We start from the raw sequence: 20,206 nt of genomic DNA, 5'->3' as shown, positions 1-20,206 counted from the left end.
CAGTTGACAAAAACAAGGAATCAAAAATACAAACTGGGTAAATAAACAAAAGTGGTGGAGTTGACAGCATTTCAACTTTGATGGGGCTTGTGGCCAGTAAATAAACAGCTCCTCACCTCCATCTAAGCTGAGGGACATGTTGTAGCGTTTGCTGGCCGAGCGCTCAAAGAACGGAGCAGGTCTGATGATGCTGGAGCTGGCTTTGCGGGTCTGAGCCTGCGTTCTGCCACTGTAGCGGAACTTGGAACCGAGGCTCATGAACTTCTTCGGTGGTGCCTCTGGGGATACGAGCCTGTCGCCAGTTACAAACACTCACATTAGTCATCACGAAAACAGAACACAGATTTAAGCCGAGCGCTGTGAAAATAATTAGAACTCCTGCTAATTTGAATACTCTCCCGAGAGCCTTCGGGGTGGACTCGCTACACAAAAGAACCCAGGAGACCAGTTTTTTTGCCTAAAGCAGCACAAAGCTACTCTGCATGTTTTCCAAATTGCAAGAGCTACCAATAGCCTGAGCACTGCTTCAATAAATCAAACATTTAAGTTGGTTATCATAAAAATTCATGTCTGCACGGTTGGCAAGCTCACTTAAAACTGATTTTTGGAAAACAAGGTAGTTTATTTACTTTAGGATGGACCCAATGTTTGTTTTAAATTAAAAGCCTACATGCTATTTGAGAAACCATTTCTTTGTTTATTTCTTACCTGAAAAAGGTATGATGCTCGACACAGACCTTCCAGAGCCTTTTGGCAGCGCGATGATTTGGTAGCTTGAAACCGATTGTGCTTTCAAACTGTTCAAACTGCAAAGCACAGATTAAACACTGTAGTCAGATTCTCTACAGGTGACTTTAACCTTGCCTACTCATTTATTGTGAATCCCATTTCTCCCTTAATGTATAGTGCAGTGATAATTGTAGACATTTCACCAGTTTGTAAACAAACCTATAGAGAAATAACGACTTTAATCCATTGTAAATAGTAATGTAAAAAATTAGCATTATGCAAATAGTGAAAAACTGTAAAAGAACAAATCTTTACATTTCCTATGTAAAACAGCTTCACACATAACAAAGCCACTCCAATGAAAGTTTACATAAGTAAATAGAGCGATGTAAGATATATGGGGTTAGGAAAATGTAGAGAGGAAAAAGACTGCATTTCTATATATCTGCAGAAAGCTCAGAACTTCAGAAACAATATTTCAGCAGCAGCAGTTATGCAGTTGTGGTGCACTTACTAAATTTAGCTGAAACAGAAGTAAATTCTAGCTGCTGTAGTGAGAGCATGATGTGTCACAGTAAACACAGGATAAGAAATGGATGGAGCGTTTTGGGGAGATAGTGAGCACAGCAGCTTTCATATGAATACATCTCTTTCTAATTTATCTTTTTAATTGAGCTGTCACGAATAGACGAATATCTCTTTACCTCGCCGGGTCGGATTTTGATGTAGAAATTGTTCCTCTTGTAGGAGATCTTGAGGATTTTGGGCCAGGCGAACCTGTTGATCCGCAACCGGTCTCTGTAGATGAGGAGGCCACTTGCGCAAACGCCCAGCATGATCTCTACACCCTCAGAGTCCTGCAGACATCACATTAACATAGACACACAAAGAAATGACAAGACAAAACACACAAAAAATGTAAATTAGTTTAGGGAATCTCCTTAAAAATGTGTAACGATCCCTGAAAAAGGAGAAGCTTAAGAACAACGGTGCTCTTCTCTTCCAGTTCTGCTAAAGATAAACTCTGATTTTGACAAACTCTGAGTATGGGGGTTTTCGGGAGCCAGGGCACAGCAGGTGTAATTAGACTCGAACAGAGCTAACTTTTGATAATAGAAGGGTAAAGCAGGCAAGTGATGGACTAATGAATTCAGGCAAACTCTTATCTTCTCTATGCAGGCTGTGTTGCTGTTGAACGGTGATTCAAACGGGGCACAAAGTGAGTGAGAGTTGGCAAAAGCGACAGTGAAGTCTTGGGAAATGGTGGATGAGGCACAAAATGACGCTCTTCACTGCAGAAAGCATGAGACGAGCAGGTGAAACCACTGATAACAGGTTCGGAGAGGGAGGCTCTGGTCCCAAGCAAGAACAACCAGTCTAAAGTAACAATGGGATGTTGAAAGTGACAAATTTGTATGTAACCATGCACGAGAAGACGAAAAAAAAGCACACACACACACTCACACACTTGGGTAAGCACATGAGATGCAGCCTCTTACCTCTCCCAAAGCTGGAGCCAAGCTTTCATAGAGGCTCCCTACCAACTTTGCATTTAATGAGAGAGGAGAGAAGACAAAAGAGGGATGCTGGTCTGATATGTGTACATATTTTCTCTCATGTATCAAAACGGTGTCTCACAGAAGCGATGCCGATCATTGTTGTCGACTCGGTTTGTTCAAGGCCGCGTGCTCGTCTCTGTCATCTCCTCCATTCTGATCTAAATCTGCGTAGGCAATATCCTCCCCATCACTCACATCTACACCCATTTTGACTTTCAAAGCGCTTTGGATAACAGATTCATATCGAGACTGATGAGTGTAATTTTCTTTTATGATGACAGCCGTCCTGCTGTCATACTGCAGCTCTTCACTTACTGCCTGTGTTCTAATCAAGTGTTTGATCCCATCTGGCTGGCAGATTAGACGAGCAAAAGGAAGGCCGAGCCGGGCTCCACCCCATCCTGCCCCTTTCTCCCCCTACCCCTTTAGCCCCAGATCCACGGTAGAAGTGAAATAAATTCAGTCAATCGGTGGTGCAGCAGAGGCATTTCTGTGGCAGCCATGATGTTTCGGAAGCAGCGGTGTTGTGGTGGAAAGCGTCACTACTGAGTGCATGATTGCGATGTGTTAGATTGCATAGAGAGAGAATACAAAATACATGTTCATCACATTAGTTGAAAAAGTCTTAATGCAGCTTCAAGCCATTTACCAATTCCTGGAGACATTAGGTTAAACATATGAACAGATACCAATTACGATTGTTAAGATAAATATTAAGCTACACCCAGCAGCTGGTTAGCTTAGCTTAGCATGAATGCTGGAGACAGGCATTGTGGTTTGAATTTTAGGAACTGTTAAATAATATATTGTAAAAGGATGTGACATTTTTTACAAATATCTAAATGAACACCATACAAGCAGTTAAAGGTTCATAGCGACTTGTTACCTTGGCGTGGTGGAGGTCCACACCATACATGGACAACTTCTTGGCGTTTTCCAAGAAGTGTATCTCCGCCTCGCCCGGTGTCATCCCCCTGATAAAGACGGAACCAACAAAGTCAACAAATGGAAACTACAAAAAAGAACGATTTGATGCTTTCAGACCGATGTTGTATTCAAGAGCAGTCCTATGAGATCTGAACAGGGATAATTCACTGATTTATTGTATAAGAGCTTTCTGGGAAATGGTTGTTTTTATGGATGCTTTCAACTGAAGCGACACAGATAACCATGAGTGCATCCACTTTTAGCATAGAGGCCTTCAGGGAAACTCTAATCCTGGCACTGCCATAGCCTTGCTCCACCCACAGGGCGAGACAGGACTGCATCAAATTACACACAAATCACTGTAATACAGGGAGAACAGGGGGCTCAGACAAAAGGAACGCCAGCTGGATCCATTTATAAGAAAACATAAATCCAGTGTCTGCAGACGTGTTGCCTTTCAAAGAATATCATTAATCCTGGATGTTAAAGTCCCACCGGTTAACCAGACTGACTAAAGGTTTTAAGGTTCAACGACCTGAAAACCTATTTTCCAGCTTCAAAATAAGTGCATTTTCTGCTTCAGCTAGACACGTTTTGGTTGGTTCACATGATACAGTTTCTCCTTAAGAGGGTTTGTGCACAAATCAAAGTTAGCTATAAAATCGTTTTTCAAAATAGAGGTTGAGACTAACTTGTAGCTCTTGTGGAGTTCCATGACCTTCTCCTCGAGCTCTTTGGTCTGGTTGGGTGCGAAGCGCAGTTCGCTGATGTAGTCGCTGCCCAGTTCTTCAGGGTCATAGTCTCCCAGTTCAGACTGCACTGCGTAGGAACCCAGTACTGTGTGGGTGGCGAATGAGCAGGGCAGGCGCCCTGACACCACATCATCTCTCAGCTGCAGGCACAGATAGTACCTGTGTGAGGAAGAAGAGACACAACCCAGATCAGAAAAACATTTTGTCTAGATTTTCTTGTGCATTTCCTTGAAAGTGGGTTTTAATGTAATTGCATCAACATAATCAATTATTTTCCCATTTAAACTACGTTTTTAGACATCAAATAAATTAAACTAAAGCTTAAACACCCACAATCTCATTACTAAGGGAGCTGCTTATTCACCTTGTGATATCCTCAGTGAGCTGGGCGGGATCTGGGGGGTAAAACTTCACGTTGAATGCAAAGTTCCAGGGACCAGCTGAGACACAGAAAAGACATTGAGTTATTAAAAGCTGCCCTTTTGAGGTGATGCACCTCATTTCACTGGATTCTGGAGGATATGAGACTTACTCCTTATCTGCTTCTTCAGTTCCTTGCCGGGGTCCAGCCAATTCTACCACAGACAACCACAGAAAAAAACATTAATCATCACCACTTTGTGAGCATATTGCTAACTCAAGTTTCTAAAGTTGGACATTCTGGCTCTGTGGGAATGTTTAGCAGATTCATCATATTATTTCCTAAGGACTTCAGGAAAGTTTTGTTCGGTAGTTGATAGTTTGCTGATTATACAGTGAATTGTTTTTAATCACCTTCTGGTTCTCTACATCCTTGTGTGTGATTCCGAAGTAGTCTTTCTCCAGCAGATTGAGGTGACCGCACACTTTGTCAAGGAGCACTTGTCCCTTGGCTCGTTTCTGTGAGAGGAAAAAAAACATCCAGTAGTCAGTATTGCTATATAATGAAATAAATGATAAGCAGTAGGAGTATGAGAACGAGAGATACAGAGTATTTTAAAAGAGTTTTAATCAAGACACCCCAAATCACAGGTTTATAAATCTCAGGGTGTTTGCTGGTGTATATAGTTCCCCTTTAATCTTGAGATAATTGAATGAATATTAACTGTAGACACATTTTTGCAGTGCATCAACGTGACATATTTCCAATTACAATAACAATGTGATGACGCAGCACATTACACTGCTGCATGATGCAATCTTTCTGCACAGGCAAACCCTCAAGGCACTGGAGCTGCTTTCTACCATCTGGGCATCTCTGGACCAATTAATTCCGTCTGTATAAATAAAATTATACAACAAACACACCTTCACACTCCTGAGCTCAAGGTGAACCTCAGATATGTGAAGGCTTAGCACCGATCCACTGCACATCACTGATGGGGGAGCGGGATGTCATCAGCTGGAGCTGTGTCACTTCAGAATCATATGGCTCGGCTCACACGGGATATTTTAAGGCCTGAGTTGCCACAACACAGACGCCTCCTGCCTGGACGGAGCCAAAGACAGCTCCTCATGTCTGCTGCGCCGAAAGCCACTGCCACATTTCAGCAGCAGGAGTCACAACGCACCGTCGCATCTGTCAGATTCACATGCAGGCCCAGTATTGCCTGATATGGATAAACACACATCTGGCAGGGATTTGAAACAGATGCGGACCAATATAGTCTCTCGACACGTGGCTGATTTGTGTGATTGTCTACATGCACATATTTCAAACGTACCCACGCCCTCTTTATGAGAGAACTCCAGGGTGAGTGCGTGATTTGAAGAGAGCTATAAAGCCGCTGGTGGCAGAGAGTTAATCCTATCAGAACATCTCAGAGGGAATTAGCAGAGTCATGTCAGACTAGTGCTGCCTTGCTGTGACAAGCAGCTTTTCAATGCAACACTTAACTCTGGCTTTTAATGACAGAGCCTCCACACACACAAGACAGACGGATCTGCAAATCTCTGTTAAGGCTCAGTCACGGAGTTGTCTGAGAGATACAGCTCCAGCTCCAGAAACCAGACTGCATGTTAGGAGAGCAACAGATTCCACTGGCTGATCTGGTTGTTGAGGAAAATGGAAACAGCAGGAAGCTGGATGGAAAATTGACGTCATATTAAACTGCGACTGGAGATTCATAATGATTTTATGGAATACTTTAATACTTTGTTTTAATACTTGTTATACAACTATTAGTGACTATTTCCTTCATTTATTTATCTGCAGACCATTTTTCTTTGATATATAACAACAACAAAGTGAGGCGTGGGATTATCCCCCCCCCCCCTCTAATGAGAAATACCAGCCTCTGAAGTGGAGCGGAGGAGGTTCTGTCACAGAAAATGATAGAAAACGATTATGCAGGCACATTTCAGTTGAGCTGGAAAGCTACAGGGTCAGGGGGATAAAAATGTCAAATCTTGACATTTCTGGATGAGTTTAAATGGGATCGGGGGGGAGGATGAGGACTCCCTGGCAATTCTCTAAAGGATCCTCTGACCTACCCTGTATCACTGTGTCAGAAACCATAAGCTGACCTGCCATAGATCAGGTCTGCTTCGTTTTACTTTCACTATTTTCAGACAAAAACTGTATAGAGAATGATCATGTTTCTTCCTTCATGGTTGCTCACCTATTTGTTGTAATTTGCTTTTATATTGTAAGTAATTTGTTTTTCATGAAACCCTTTCTGTGGGTATTGGTAACAACTGGATAGACTATAGTCATGAAGACATTGTTACTGTGATTTGAGGTATTGTACATCAACTAGCATCAACCTCGTGCACCATCACTGCATCATTAGCAAAGCTTGATTCTGTGATATTGCTTGAATTAAAAAGGTGCCTGATTCTGTAGCGAGGATGTGAAGAATCAGATGAGACATGATTGTTCAATTAAGAATACAAACGTTTGCTGAAGTGTCCCTAGCAGATCTGAGATGAAATGTAATCGGTTTAGAAATTAGTTTTTTGCAACATGTTGAGAAAGGAGAAGCAGTTGATAAATTACTTGTTTGTTGGATGAAAAATGAAACCAAGCACCAGCCTGATAACGTTACATTATAAATGCGTGTGAGATTCTGTTTGATAACGATGCAGAACATAATTCTAGGTAAATTTGTGGCTTTTTACTGATTTTAGCTATGGGATGATAACTCATTCATTCCAGTTTGTGTCTCTCCTGGATCCGTCGTCTCACATTCCCTCTAATGACCTCTACACCAAGGTTAGCTCTAAGTATTCCTCATCTAATGGCCGTCACTGTCTGGAAACAATGAGCAAGACCCAGGAAGCAGCGCTGGAGATTACAAGATGGAATAAGATGATTCAATACTGTAACTATAAGACACAAATACACTTTTAACAGGGATTTACATTTCTATAACACATTATCAGACAGTAGGCTGATTAAATTAAGAATAAGCCCCTTGAGAAATATAATCTTGCTTTAAAGGAGGGTCCAAATAGATTAAATGAGAATTAGATAGAAGGTTGTTGTGCTTATATAGTTAAAGCTCAACTGCAGGAGAACGTAATTAATGGCCTCTGGTCTATACTCCATATCGGAAGGATGATAAAAATCAATATCTTCTAAGAAATGTGTTCTCAAATAAATTGAAATCATCTCTCAAAAGGTCAATTATTGATTTAGTGCTCATACCACTTTAGTTAATTCACTTAGATAATTGAAGAATCGTTCGTGTCTCTTCATTTATGAAATATATACGAATTTTGTTGTGTTACTGTCATCTATTTTTTTTTAATATCAGTATACTCATCATAAGAGATATTATCCAGTAAAGGCAGTTGGTAAATGGAGATGCAGCCCTGGTGTTATAAGGATTGTCTCAGCTTTACCTTGGAGATCTCTTATTATTCTTTCTAGGGGAAATAAAAAATAGAGAAATGATGGGTACAAATAATAGAATACAATATCACTGAGTAAAAAAAGAGTTTAAAAGAGATTAACATTTCCCAGACAGGGAGTGCGTAATGAAAGAGACAACTAAACTGCATTGTGGGAAATGTCAGATCCAATGTCCAGCTTGACCTACATTAAGTCATGGATGTTTCCGCGGCATTCATTTGTTATTGAGCATCACAATTGCAAGTCCACCATCTTTATGGTATAGTGCTCTGCTTTCACTCAACAGTCAGGTTGGCGCCAAAGCCACAGAAAAATAATTAAGTTACTTTTCTCAATTCGAGTTCTTTGTGTTTGATTCCCACAAATCCACATCGATCGTGCTCTAATTCAAATACATAATATCTTCAGGTATATTAGATGCAGTACCAGGGGGAATTCTCATTACATTACCTACAGTATCTATTTACCATCAAACAGAGCATTAGCACATCTCTCTGAGCAAAATCCTTTCAAATCAGCGGCACTGCAGAAACACACAACAACAAGTCGCCCACATTGACCCTCGTTTCCAGCTCCTTGTCCTTAAGAATCCTTCCCTGGTCTCAGCGGGACATCAAGTAATGCTGCCAACGCAAGTCAGTGACACTGATTCCCTCCAACAAATGCTCCTGTGTCACAGTTAGAACGCCTCACCTCACCGCCACCACCCAAAACAGTGGGATTATCTTTCGATCCAAACCCCTGGTGGGAAGGAATCTGCTCAGAGGAGACCCGAGAAGAAAGGTCTGGCTCTTTACTTCAGCCCCGCACACATTATTGGGGGGAAAAAGTACAAAAAGTTGAAAGCCACACAAGCCTGAGAAAAGGCTCCATTTTGTATTGTTTGGGAAGAAAGTAAGCTAGAGTGAAATGTCAGGTGAGTTCACTGGTCAGATTTCTTTTTGAATTCATGAAGTTCTGAGAAAGAGACGACTGTTTGAAGGCAGAAAGCTGCTACTATGACTGACTGTGGTCTCTTTATAAGACTTAAGATGTGCAGTGTCCCCAAATATCACAGCCTTCCTCTGGTTACCACTCTCAATAGTCAATACGATTTAGAGAACATACTATTTTTAAATATGACCATTTTGGGCTAATTGTCCAGACTCCAGCTGAGAAACTGACGCAGCCATTCATCACCTCACCCTGCTCTCTCATTCTAACCCATTGTGATCGACAACCAACCCATGCTCCTTTCCTCCTCCTCACAAACATCCCACTGCAGTATTTAACTTCTCCATATTATAATAAAAGCAACACTGCTGGGATGGTGAGGTTGCTAGCTTCGCATTTACAAGACAAAGGCACGTATTTTGCAGTGACTGTCGGTTTCCTTTCCCTCGCAGGATTTATTTCTGGATCGCCGATGAGCTTTGAAGTACGAACTAAACATTTAAGGGCTGTTACGTGATTTTATTTTTTTCCTCACAAGACTGCAGGGAAGAAGCTTTGGAGGAGAAACAAATCCCCCAAAGCAATTTGGCTGAATCCAAATGCACAGTGAAATCTATGAAATCCCTGTTTCTAAGACGCATTGCCAAAAAATATTCGATTTTTATTCTATTTTATTACAGCAGGCCAAGTGTCAGTGGACAGATATATACGAAGGAATCCAGACACAAACTCTCAAGGGTTTCATCTCCTTTTTGTGGGACACTTGTATTTGAATATCAATGCAGACATTCAAGTTGTTCTCTATGGGCCATAAATTGAATGTTTTGTAACCCTCTGGGTAAACAGTGCTGCATGATGCATTATTTGTTTATTGAAATGAAGAGAACTTTTCCATGAGCCATGTTCCTCCATTTCTGCAAACTAAATTGTTTTTTTAAGTAGGACTACAGTGCAACAGGACCCAACAATAGCGTTTATAACCCAATATAATTATTAAAATGCAAATATCATTAGTGCTGCTGCATTGAGGCAAGGTAATTCAAAAGGCCAAGTGATAGTTGTTTGAAATTAATCTGCCGCTTCTCTATCTAAAGCAAAAGAGCTTATACATTAATTCAGACTGAACCAGCTCTGATTCATATTTAACAAAAAGACAGTGCTTCAGTCTTGACGCAGATGGATGTTCATTTTTCAAGTGTTTAACACCTTTTGAAATATAGACAAGACAAAATTAGTATAAATAATGACACAGTACCAACCTCCACATCGAGTGTGAAGTCCGAGCCATCCAGCAGGGAGACCTTGCACTGCATGATCTTCACCTTCTTCACTCCTCTCAATGGAGACTTGGACAGACGACTGAGGGACGACCTGTGGGATTCCTGGTCCTCTTCCTGCGGCTCCTGAGACAAAGGGAACAAGTGCAATTTAACACCAATGGGTACATACGGTCTGTATGGACTCTGTGTCTATTTCACTGGATGAATAAAATAATTCTGATTGAGACTTAAATGATTTTTTACTGGACGTAGAAATACTTTCTTCACACCATTTCCTTACCTAACTGCCTCAGACTGACTTAAAGGATTTTTGATGTAGTGCAGTGCTGTCACATTTCCAAAACCTCACAAAACCACGACTGGGAACCTGAGTGAATGTAATCAGGTCCCACTGAGAGGACCTAGAGTTGTACCGCCATTTTGTCTTAAACACAGAAAATCCAATTTTCCACTTGGCTGAAAACAAAGCCTTCCTGACTGACTTTATGCTGAAAAAGAAGCCTCGAGCTCAGACACATTTCTTTTTTTCTTGATCGCACACAAAATGGATTTAACACCCACTTTCTTTCCCACATTGCAAATTTCTTATCTTGTTCTTCAGAGGAACTTTGGAACCGTAAGACAATAAGGATAATTTTTTCTTTTTTGAATGAGAATTGACGTAACAGCTTAACTTAGATATGATTTACTTCAACTTTCCAAAGAATACCAAAGAATGTGTTCTAAGCTTTCATTGGGGATTAATGAGCGACAGAGACAAGTGTCACAGATGAATGAAATCCCAGTAGAGGAACTGTAAACAGAGGACACTTCACGGATGCATCACAGCAATGACTGACTGGGTTTCATCACGTTGCTGTGATATCTTTCAGCCATGTTTCTGCTAATTCACACAAATCCGACAATGGCAGAGCCTCATCCTTCACCCTCAGTGTGACATGATGAGGGCTGTGCCAGGGGCATTGCTCTCGTTGTGTCAACATCAGAGTGTTGTTTGTTCCAGAGTGGACTACCGCTCAAATGCTAAATACTTTGGTAAAACCACATTTCTATCAATGTCACCAGTAGCAGAAAATATGGTCACAATCTTGCTTTCTGTTCCTGAATTGTGGATGAATCATGACCAGGGAGGAAGACACAACTTATGATATGACGTCACAGTGAAGATGCCCTTTGGGAAATAACATTTTACCACTTCACTATTTTATCCAGTTACCACATTAGAGAAATCGATTTGAGTTATGAACAACAAAGTGTTTGTCCCAGTGGCCTTTGATAAGTCTAATCCCTTCGTCTTCCCTCTGTCTTCACGAGAATGGGACGGAACAGCAGAAGGTCGCTGACCTGGCCATCGTGGAGTCACAATAATAAGAACAGACAGCTCAGAGCGAATCCCTCCTCTAATGCAGTCTGAGAGCACATATACCAAACAAACCTTTTTTCAATAGAATTATAAATGTGTTTCCTGCTCTTCAGGTTAAACAAATTAACAAATCAATTTCTTTCTGATGAAATGCGTTTCATACCTTGTGCAATTAGTAAACATCCTACAGGTGAACTGGTTTGATTTAAAGCTCGTACACATGGTGCTCTTTAAAGCGAGTTGTGCCTTGGGCTAAATCACCAACCAATTTTGTGATATCCAAGGTAGCCCATCCTGAAGACCAAATCTGTATGCATGTACTGTACTGCTGGCTAAAGTTGTACTAAAGCAAGGAATTGGCTGTAGTTTCAAAGCCCTGGAAATCTGATCTCCAGATCGATTAGATACTGAGCCCTGGAGGTTGTTCGGGCCAAAACCAGCAGACAGGCACTCAGTATTCAGATGACATCAGAAGCTACCTGGGCTGTCTGCCTTTATAACATGTACAGGCCACTGGCCATATTTGTATTCATAGAAGATAGAAGAACTGGGGTGTCCACTGTTTCACAGCAGAATATATAAATACCAATTTCTTCTCAATGCTCTTCTCTAAAAGCAAAAATTGTTTTCACATTTTTTAAGAATGTGTACTTTTCAGCCAACTGAATATCATGTGATTCACTCCCTCTCACTACCGGATGTTCAAAATCAAACGTAACGGATATTTGATTATTTCTTTACCTGAAACTACAGATCTCAAACCAGCATTCACAAACTCCGGTAGCTTCCCTACTCTTCATTCCCACAGCTGAGTGCAGTTGTGCTAATCTGTATAATCACCTGACAAAATGCTTCCAAAGAAGACATCCACAGTTTGTCTGTGGTTTCTCAATCTGTGTTTTCTCCCTGCATTTCAAAATCAAAGCACAGATTTGGCAACAGGTATGTTTTAATGCAGAGCTGTAAGCACCACTCAGGCCTCTGGGACCATGTTGTCAGTATTTTCTTTCCCATGTTCATTTAACATTTTCAAACAAAGACATAATTCATTCAGGAGAAGAATGAATGGTGTCTATTGTGTTTTCTCTCTCAAATTCAAGCCTACGATATGAGAATATGTGGAGTGTTTACATTCTGACAATCCATCCTTAATCGAAACACTCACGTGTATTATTAGGCCTCATAGAAAATAAGAGGGCTGAATAAGATGATATTATTGTGGATTTAAATTTAGTCCAGATGTCCGTGACAGCTAGCTGGGTGTTTTGTCGGCCTGCATGTTCCGACAGGCCTGTGTTGTAAATGTGGTTCTGAAGTGGCTGACCTGTTCTTTCCTGGCCGGGGTGCTGTGTCCGACAGCGGCTGGAAGCTGCTCCGGTTGGTTCAGAGGTGAGGTGGGCTCGGCTGCGGCCTGGCTCGCCTGGGAGGCTGCTGCTGTAGCTTTCCCCTTCTCCGTCTCCTTGTTCTCCTGCGGCTGCTTGGCCTCTGCGTCGGCGCCTGATTCAGTTGTCATGGTAAATCACACTAAAGTAGAGGATAAAGAGGAAAAATGGATGAGTCAGCTGACTTGTTATGAAGTGACCTACTGTTGCTCTTCAGAGCAAATGCTTTGATTCAAATGCAGACAAATGGACAATGTTTGAATTGAAATTAACTGAAGTAGTTTATCCTTTTTCCATTCGTGTCACTGGCTGATAATGGAAAGTGCAGCGACAGCCGGTGCTTTGACGTCACTGAGGGGTTTGATTAAACTGGTTTACAATTGATTGAATTTACAGATGCAACTAACTGTTGATTTTCTCATTAGTCATTTCTCCATTTTATTACGTATGAATCATTTGGTAACCATTCTTTCATTGCACCCTCCCCTGAGTTCCTCCGTGGAGTATTAACACACAACCATCCCAAGTATCCCAACAGCACTAGTAAGCGTGCTTGACCTTCTCCCTCTTTGAATAGCAACATACCGGCGCCAACAGATGCTGACCAAGAAGCCAAAAGCTGGGTAATGAGAGGAAACATCTAATGGCCAGTTTTGCCAAACAACGATGACAGATCCCTCGGGGGACCCTGAGTTAACCGTACCCGCAGGCTTTGGCATCGGGGATGTGTTTTCATTTTGTTTTGTTTAGTTTTTTGTGTGTGTGTGGGGGGGGGGTATGCCTAGAATCTGGGGTGTGTAGTACGGATGCCTGTCATTCTGCTGTTGGCATGCTTCTCCCTTAGCACTATTTATAGGGCCGTGTTTACGCTGGGGTGGGATGGCTGCGGGGAGGATCAGTGACTTCCAGCCATGGCAGAGGACGTCAGCCTCTGCATCAACACAACACTGAGGGCTGAGGTGATCCCTGAACTTCTACACACTGATGAACAACTGAAACAACCACAATGGAGAGTTGTGGTTTGGAAAAAAAAACGTAACAAACAACATTTATTGAGTATCTGAAAATGCCACATGTTGTTTTGAGGGGTCAACATGTTTTACAAAACTGTTCCAGTCAGAAAAACAAACTGGATAAGATCCACGTGTCAACATAGTCCGCTGAGACGAAACACAGGCAGGCACATAGCTTGAGTATGAACAGCTGGGGTCTGTGGCCCCATCATGCCTTTACTACATTATTCAAAAAATGGTGTGGTTACTGGGCATTAAAACGTAGTATTGTAATGCAAACTGATATGTTAAGTTGGGAATTGCTTAGTTTTTAAATAGATGACAAAAAAATGGGTTAAATCAGTTTGGAGTCTTAAGGTCTCTTCTGCGTTTCCTTAACTTGCTTTCAAAGAAATCAGGCAGGAGTGTGAGTTTGAAGAATCAAGGGTCACCAAACACAACATGCTGATCACACTGAATATAAGTCATTTCCGGTGCCATAAAGAGTCTATAAAGATAACCAAAGCGAGACTATGGGCCTGAGTGGCATCAACGTGAATGGAGTGATGCAGTCACAAGATCCAATCTCCAACACTTGCTTTTAAAAGAACATGAAGATAAAAACCACTCAACTGAATTCAACCAAAATCCAGTCAAATCCTCGCTGCTGTTTTCTTACTGCACCGCGGGGGGCAGAACTGAGGAGCGGTTCAGTAATCAGCGGACTGATTACAGTTGCACAGTAACCTTTGCCTCTCTTAACCCCCCCAATGAAACAGGAACTATGGTAGGAGGGGAAGAAAGGAACATCTTAGCACCATAGAAATGGAGGAAGAATACGTTCAGTCACTGGTGACAGGCACTCTTCACATGACCAAACAACAGCCCACACAGTAGCCTTGTATGCGACCCTCACCATGGACTGGCACATACATTATGCATTCAGAAAGCTGTATTCACAACTCATTTAGCGCCTTGGATTACTCCAAATATACAGAGGCGCCAATTTGGCCTTATCATGCCGAGTAAAAGATTCAATGAAAGTCTATTTGATCCAATCACCCTTGATTGTTTCAATAAATAAACACGTTTTGCCGCTTTCTTCCTGAGTAATCTCATGAAACGAGACTCCAATCCCTCAGGGTCATGAAGCCTTTTGCGTTCTGAATAATAAATGATTTGTGTTTGGCAGGTTTTTACCCGGAAAAATCCTCTGTCACACAGGAAATGGAAATGATGTTCAGCAGCATATTATCAAATCCAAATCTTATTGAATCCCTTTGTGAATCTTATAAAAAAGGTTAAAATGTCTATTTGCATAGAAGGCAAAACGATTCAGTTGTAAGTGGTTGTTTTCTTTATATCCAAAATAAAACGACTAGCTGCTGCCTTGAGTGTGACCTGTTGCCCTTCAGTTGAGACTCCGGATCACAGGACAGAAAGTCTTGTGGTGTGAATTGCACAGTGATCCAGTGACTCTGAAAGTGACGTTTTGTGAACTGGGCAAACTGGGAAGTTTCCTTTGCATTGGTATGACTAAGGAATAAAAGATTACTCAGCAGTTAGTATGACGACCACTGTTACTGAAGAGAGAAACGAAAACAATGGTAAGAGCAGAACAAAATGCAAATGGTCTTCATGAATTGAACCTTTCAGATTAGGAAACACTTTTTTACTCAAATGTCATTGGAAAACAGAACCTAATGCTCTCAGTATTAATGTGGCTTCTGGAAAGATTTCAAGTCTTTCAGAAACAAACATCTTCTTTCCAAAATGAATCAAAACTAAACCAAAGTTGATCAAACCATGTGCGCCACTGAACAAACTAGTTAAACCAGAAATAAAATAACAACACAGAGACAAGGCTCATGTCCATGCCACACACACTCTGCACAGGCGTATCATTAAAAAGCTATAATACACAATTGATCGGTGACTATAAATGCAAATGCCAATCTCCATTATAAGGTCCATTTATAATCATAAAAACACACTGTTGGAAAGTCACACTCACATTTACAGAGGATGATGAGGAGTTGCCATCTGGGCTGAGTGATATTAGCTGAAGTACACCACAGCTGGTCCCATCCCCTCCACTCCTGCCCCCACTCCCACAACCCCCTCCCTGGGGGCTTATAGAGGTTACATGGAGGAGTATGGCCTGTGTTTTCTGACACATCCCAGCCCATCCCGAGTGGGCCCGCCGCGTATGATGTGACCCCTCCACATGTCTGCAGGGCTGACAGCTGTTACACAGCAACCCAGCTACTGTAACAGGATACCATGTAGCTGGCCTGGCCACTCAAACGAGACACCTCTGCTGAGGGGTTACGGATCCCCAAAGTGTTTTCATCTATCCAGACTTCAGAAACAACAAACAACATTATTGATGCGTTTTGTCCTGACACGTCTTCTCAGAGGCAAACAAGGTCCTTCAGAGTCTGTTATCGCCGTACATATGTAGTAGATTCATGGCATTCATTGAATACTGTGAACTGCAGTTACTTATTATAGATGCAACGTTATATTCAGCTCCTGATGCATAGAGTACAACCACTGCGTAGAAGCTGTACTGTTACGAAAGCAGACCTACTACTTTAGAGAAGACATTTTTGATGATTCATTTTGTAGAGCTGATGCGATAAAAATATTAAATTATCTTCAACAGTCATGTTCAACTGTTAAGTCTTTTCCAAGCACAAATGTTGTTGTTTTCATGGTTCCAGCTTTTCAAATGACAGAATTCGCATTGATAAGTGTAATCTTTTGGGGGGTTAAAATAAATAATTAAGAACAAGGCTGGAAGAGGTGGCTGGAAGAGTCAGAGGGGCGGGGTCGTGCTTTTATCTGCCTTATACGTCCATCATGGGAAGCAGCTAAACCAGAATTTACAGGTGTTACACCACCAAAAGAGTAGAATGTCTTCTAATTCTCACCAGATACCTGATGATCATCAGTCCAACTACAGTCGGGTCACAATGTGGCAGACGCATTAAGACGATGGCAGACTGCCACTAGGTAATTCCTGGAAATACTGATGGATTGTAACATCAGTGACTCAGCAAAACATCTCAAGGCCGGTGCTTTGTAGAATCGCTTTTTTCTCTCAAATAAATTTAAAACTTATTGATAAACATGGTAGAACTAACACAGTTTAATACAATAGTCCTATAAAAATAGGATATAGGGTGTAGTTGTACTGCATTTTATTTTACTAAGGAGTTTCTATTATTTCTGCAATCCTATGCTCTGTATATAAAGTTCAAAAGCCCCAAAACATGCATCCTCCAAAAGCATCACACAAACTAAACATCATAACCGTAAGGTAGAGGAGGTGGGGCTGAATTTTGAAAGATCATTCAGTTGAAGCCTCGCTGACCAAACTGGACAGCTCAACACCAGAGGGTAAACTGGTCTCAGGAAGGTGACTTTAAGCACAGAGCTGTTTTGGCCGAGGAATGCCATAAATGCTGTGAGGTCGCTGGGTTCACATTCTACTGTCTGCAGCAGAAAGGCTTTCAGGGATACAACAGACACAACTTAATATCGTCTCAACTTGACTGACTCGTTTGCACTTCTTTGTGCAACAACGGTTTGTCTTTGTTGCTGTGCTGTTGCGTAGGGCCGGGGTTATTTCCTTGAAAGCCAAAAGACCAACAACGCGGATGTTGCTGAGAGGAAAAACAATTCTTAAATTACATGTTTGCTGAAGTTAGCACTCAGTCGATCTTTACCACTCCTTTGACAAAGGGGAAAATCTCCTATAAACGTAAAAGATTAGAGCTAATTCTCTGTAATAAGGTCTTATACAGCTACTGGTCGATGGGGATTAAGCACTTTATGAGCTAAGCTATAGGTAATCAGTAAATCAGCTGTAAACTGATATACTGATAATTTCTTTCCACAAGCATAAACAAGGGTCACAGGAGCAGCACGTCACTTTTTATAATGATTTAAGGTGAAATATTCTCCAAATAATATCAGAATGTGGAGAGGTGGTGTCAATACCCAATCAGAGATTAGTTATTACAATAAGACAGAGGTTAAGTCAGGGAGCTCAGACTGGTGGATCAATATGTGAACGTGCTTCTGGTCCATCGAGTATTAGCTGCTGGTCGAGGTCACCATCTCTGGGCGGAGCAGTGTGAAGGAGGGGGTTGAGAGGAGAAGGGTGGTTTTGCTTTTGATTTCCATGCTAGCAGGAGCTTGATTTCAAACTACTAATGAGCAATTTGGGTTCTTGGCCTCAGCTAAAATGCATCTGTCATTTGTGTATGTCTCTAGATTGCCTGCTAATTGGAAACCACTATAACCTTAATCCCAAAACGAATTTAAAAGACTATTCAATATTGCTATTTAGAGCCTTCTACACCCTGTAAAGAGCAGTTGTATTTAAATGCATGCCATACTGTAAAATGAAAGCATAAATCGAATCATGACACTGAAAAGAAGCTGTTGCATTTGACGGCTATCCTGCCAATTAATATAATGGACAAACTGGCAAACATGTCCCACAGCCTGGTGGTGTTGTCCTCAAGTGGCTTTTCTTGTCTCATCAGTTATATTCAGTTTACAGTCGTACAAAAACATGGAGAAGCTGTCCCCTGATATCCTCCACTGGAGCTGTGCACTCACGAGGATCACAACGGACCATAAGGATCTAAACACAAGAGGAAATGACGCCGTCTCGATCTGGATTTGAATGCCGGGGCTTCCTGACACATGGATGACAACACAGGATCAGACTGGAGTTACCTTTAAAAGGAACTGGTTTGTGCTGTTTCCCCTTGAAACTCCCAAAGTGCTTTCTGGACTCAAACACTTCAGCCCCCCATCCATCCGTCGGCTTAGTGTTGTGTAAATAAAGAGTTAATTTCCAATTTTTGGTGAACTATCCCTTTAAGAGTTTTTATTATAATATTCACCTCACTTCAGTTCTGCATTATCATTCTGGCTCTTCCCCGATATGTCCTTTCTGTTTGTTGGACAATGTGCAGCTCTGCAGCTGCTGGAGCACTTAGGCCCCAGATAAATGTCCCCATGGGGACAATAAAGTATATTTGATCTGAGAAGCGAAGGCCTCCTCCCCCCCCCCCACCCCCCCTGTGATGTAGCTGCAGCTTCCAGTGCATCTGCAACAACAGCTCACTGTGCTGGTCTTGATGAAATTGTCAAGTCAGACCTCCGGCCATTGCATGCAGAGCCCGGGGGGGGGGGGGGGGGGGGGGTGGGAGAGGATGCTAACAGCGGAATCCGCCCCCCACCCCTCCTGGCCACGCCTACCCGCACTGCAGATCACAAACAGCCCGGGATGTCGTGTCTGAATCCCGCAGGTTTCACCCGTTCTACCCCCGTGACATGTCCACCGGGACGGGACAGGGTCCGTGCCGCCTGTCCCCCGGTGTGAAGACGTTTGATTCAAAGCATCTCTGCCGCGTCGTCTTCACCCATGTCCCCCCCAACCCACGCACACACACACACGTTAGCCCGCTGCTCACTTCGTTATTCATTTGAAAATACACGCTAGCTTTTCACTTTCTAACTCGACGGCTCGTTGTTTCCTTTACACACACAGACACACTCTGCAACACGACAACCAGCGGGACTCGGAGACCCACTCGTCGGAGCCACGTCCACCGGACCCTGTTTTCTCCGCCTGACTGGGAACAGCCGGAGCGGATTCTAACGTCAATGACGCTGTCACCGTCTTGGCTGTGGTCAAACGAGGCTACACGAGGCTAAACCCGGGACAAGAGACGCTTGCGGACATCCGGTGCTAAAGATGTCTGAAGAGTCAACAAGCTAAAAGGCAGTAGAAACAAAGAGGAGGTTCGTTACCGGGAAGAACCGTCGCTGCTCGGCTGGTTCTGCGAGTTGTTTAGCGGGCTCCTGCTTCCTGACAGCGGTGCTACTCTGCTGCAGTTCCCCCCTCTGCTGCTCCGGCAGCCTATCACACTCCACCACTACTGACACTGAAGAATTGTGGGAGATCAGGACAGCGGGGGCAGTTGTAGTCAGACACACACACACATAGACACACACACACCATCAAGCACTCAAACACACACACACACACACACACACACACAAACACACCTCACCACCAGTAACACACAAACTAATACACAAACACACGTACACTTCACCATCAGAAACACACACACACACACACCAATTACAGACACACGGTGTGTTGTTTCACTCAGGGAGTCATTTCTATTTAAAGCAAAATGTGATTAAATGAAACTGAATAAGCGATGGAATGTCACAAAGTACACGTAGTTCTGTACTTGCATAGAAACGAGATGCTTTACTGAACTTTACTTAAACACAAAGTAAACCGTCTGACAACCTAAATGATTAATTAATCATAAAACAGTTTAAAAAGAAAACACAAGCCTGAATGCTTCTCTCCAAACAACCAACCAACAAACAACATTCCCTAATTGGCGGA

General features: G+C 42.3%; 1 protein-coding gene across 2 annotated transcripts in view; it reads right to left on the bottom strand.

Annotated features, from left to right (window-relative positions):
- LOC133968134 (band 4.1-like protein 3) overlaps positions 1–19,813 on the bottom strand; it is a 35,192-nt gene extending 15,379 nt beyond the window's left edge. The window contains exons 1-12 of one of the 2 annotated variants that reach the window (XM_062403986.1): positions 19,591–19,813; positions 12,703–12,902; positions 9,995–10,138; positions 4,742–4,846; positions 4,500–4,542; positions 4,332–4,407; positions 3,908–4,126; positions 3,175–3,262; positions 2,229–2,273; positions 1,434–1,586; positions 709–806; positions 117–292 (exon numbers count right to left, since the gene is read on the bottom strand). In XM_062403986.1, the coding sequence (XP_062259970.1) occupies positions 117–292; positions 709–806; positions 1,434–1,586; positions 2,229–2,273; positions 3,175–3,262; positions 3,908–4,126; positions 4,332–4,407; positions 4,500–4,542; positions 4,742–4,846; positions 9,995–10,138; positions 12,703–12,891 (1,336 nt within the window). In that variant the 5' untranslated portion in view covers positions 12,892–12,902; positions 19,591–19,813. The remainder of the gene's footprint in view (positions 1–116; positions 293–708; positions 807–1,433; positions 1,587–2,228; positions 2,274–3,174; positions 3,263–3,907; positions 4,127–4,331; positions 4,408–4,499; positions 4,543–4,741; positions 4,847–9,994; positions 10,139–12,702; positions 12,903–19,590) is intronic. The other variant, XM_062403985.1, reaches the window with a different exon arrangement.
- Positions 19,814–20,206: the final 393 nt, after the last annotated feature.

The sequence above is a fragment of the Platichthys flesus genome, chromosome 14 (assembly GCF_949316205.1).
Source record: "Platichthys flesus chromosome 14, fPlaFle2.1, whole genome shotgun sequence".
In the NCBI taxonomy this organism is placed as follows: domain Eukaryota; kingdom Metazoa; phylum Chordata; class Actinopteri; order Pleuronectiformes; family Pleuronectidae; genus Platichthys; species Platichthys flesus.
The sequence above is the reverse complement of the archived record's forward strand: the minus strand, read 5'-3'. Positions and strand labels throughout refer to the sequence as shown.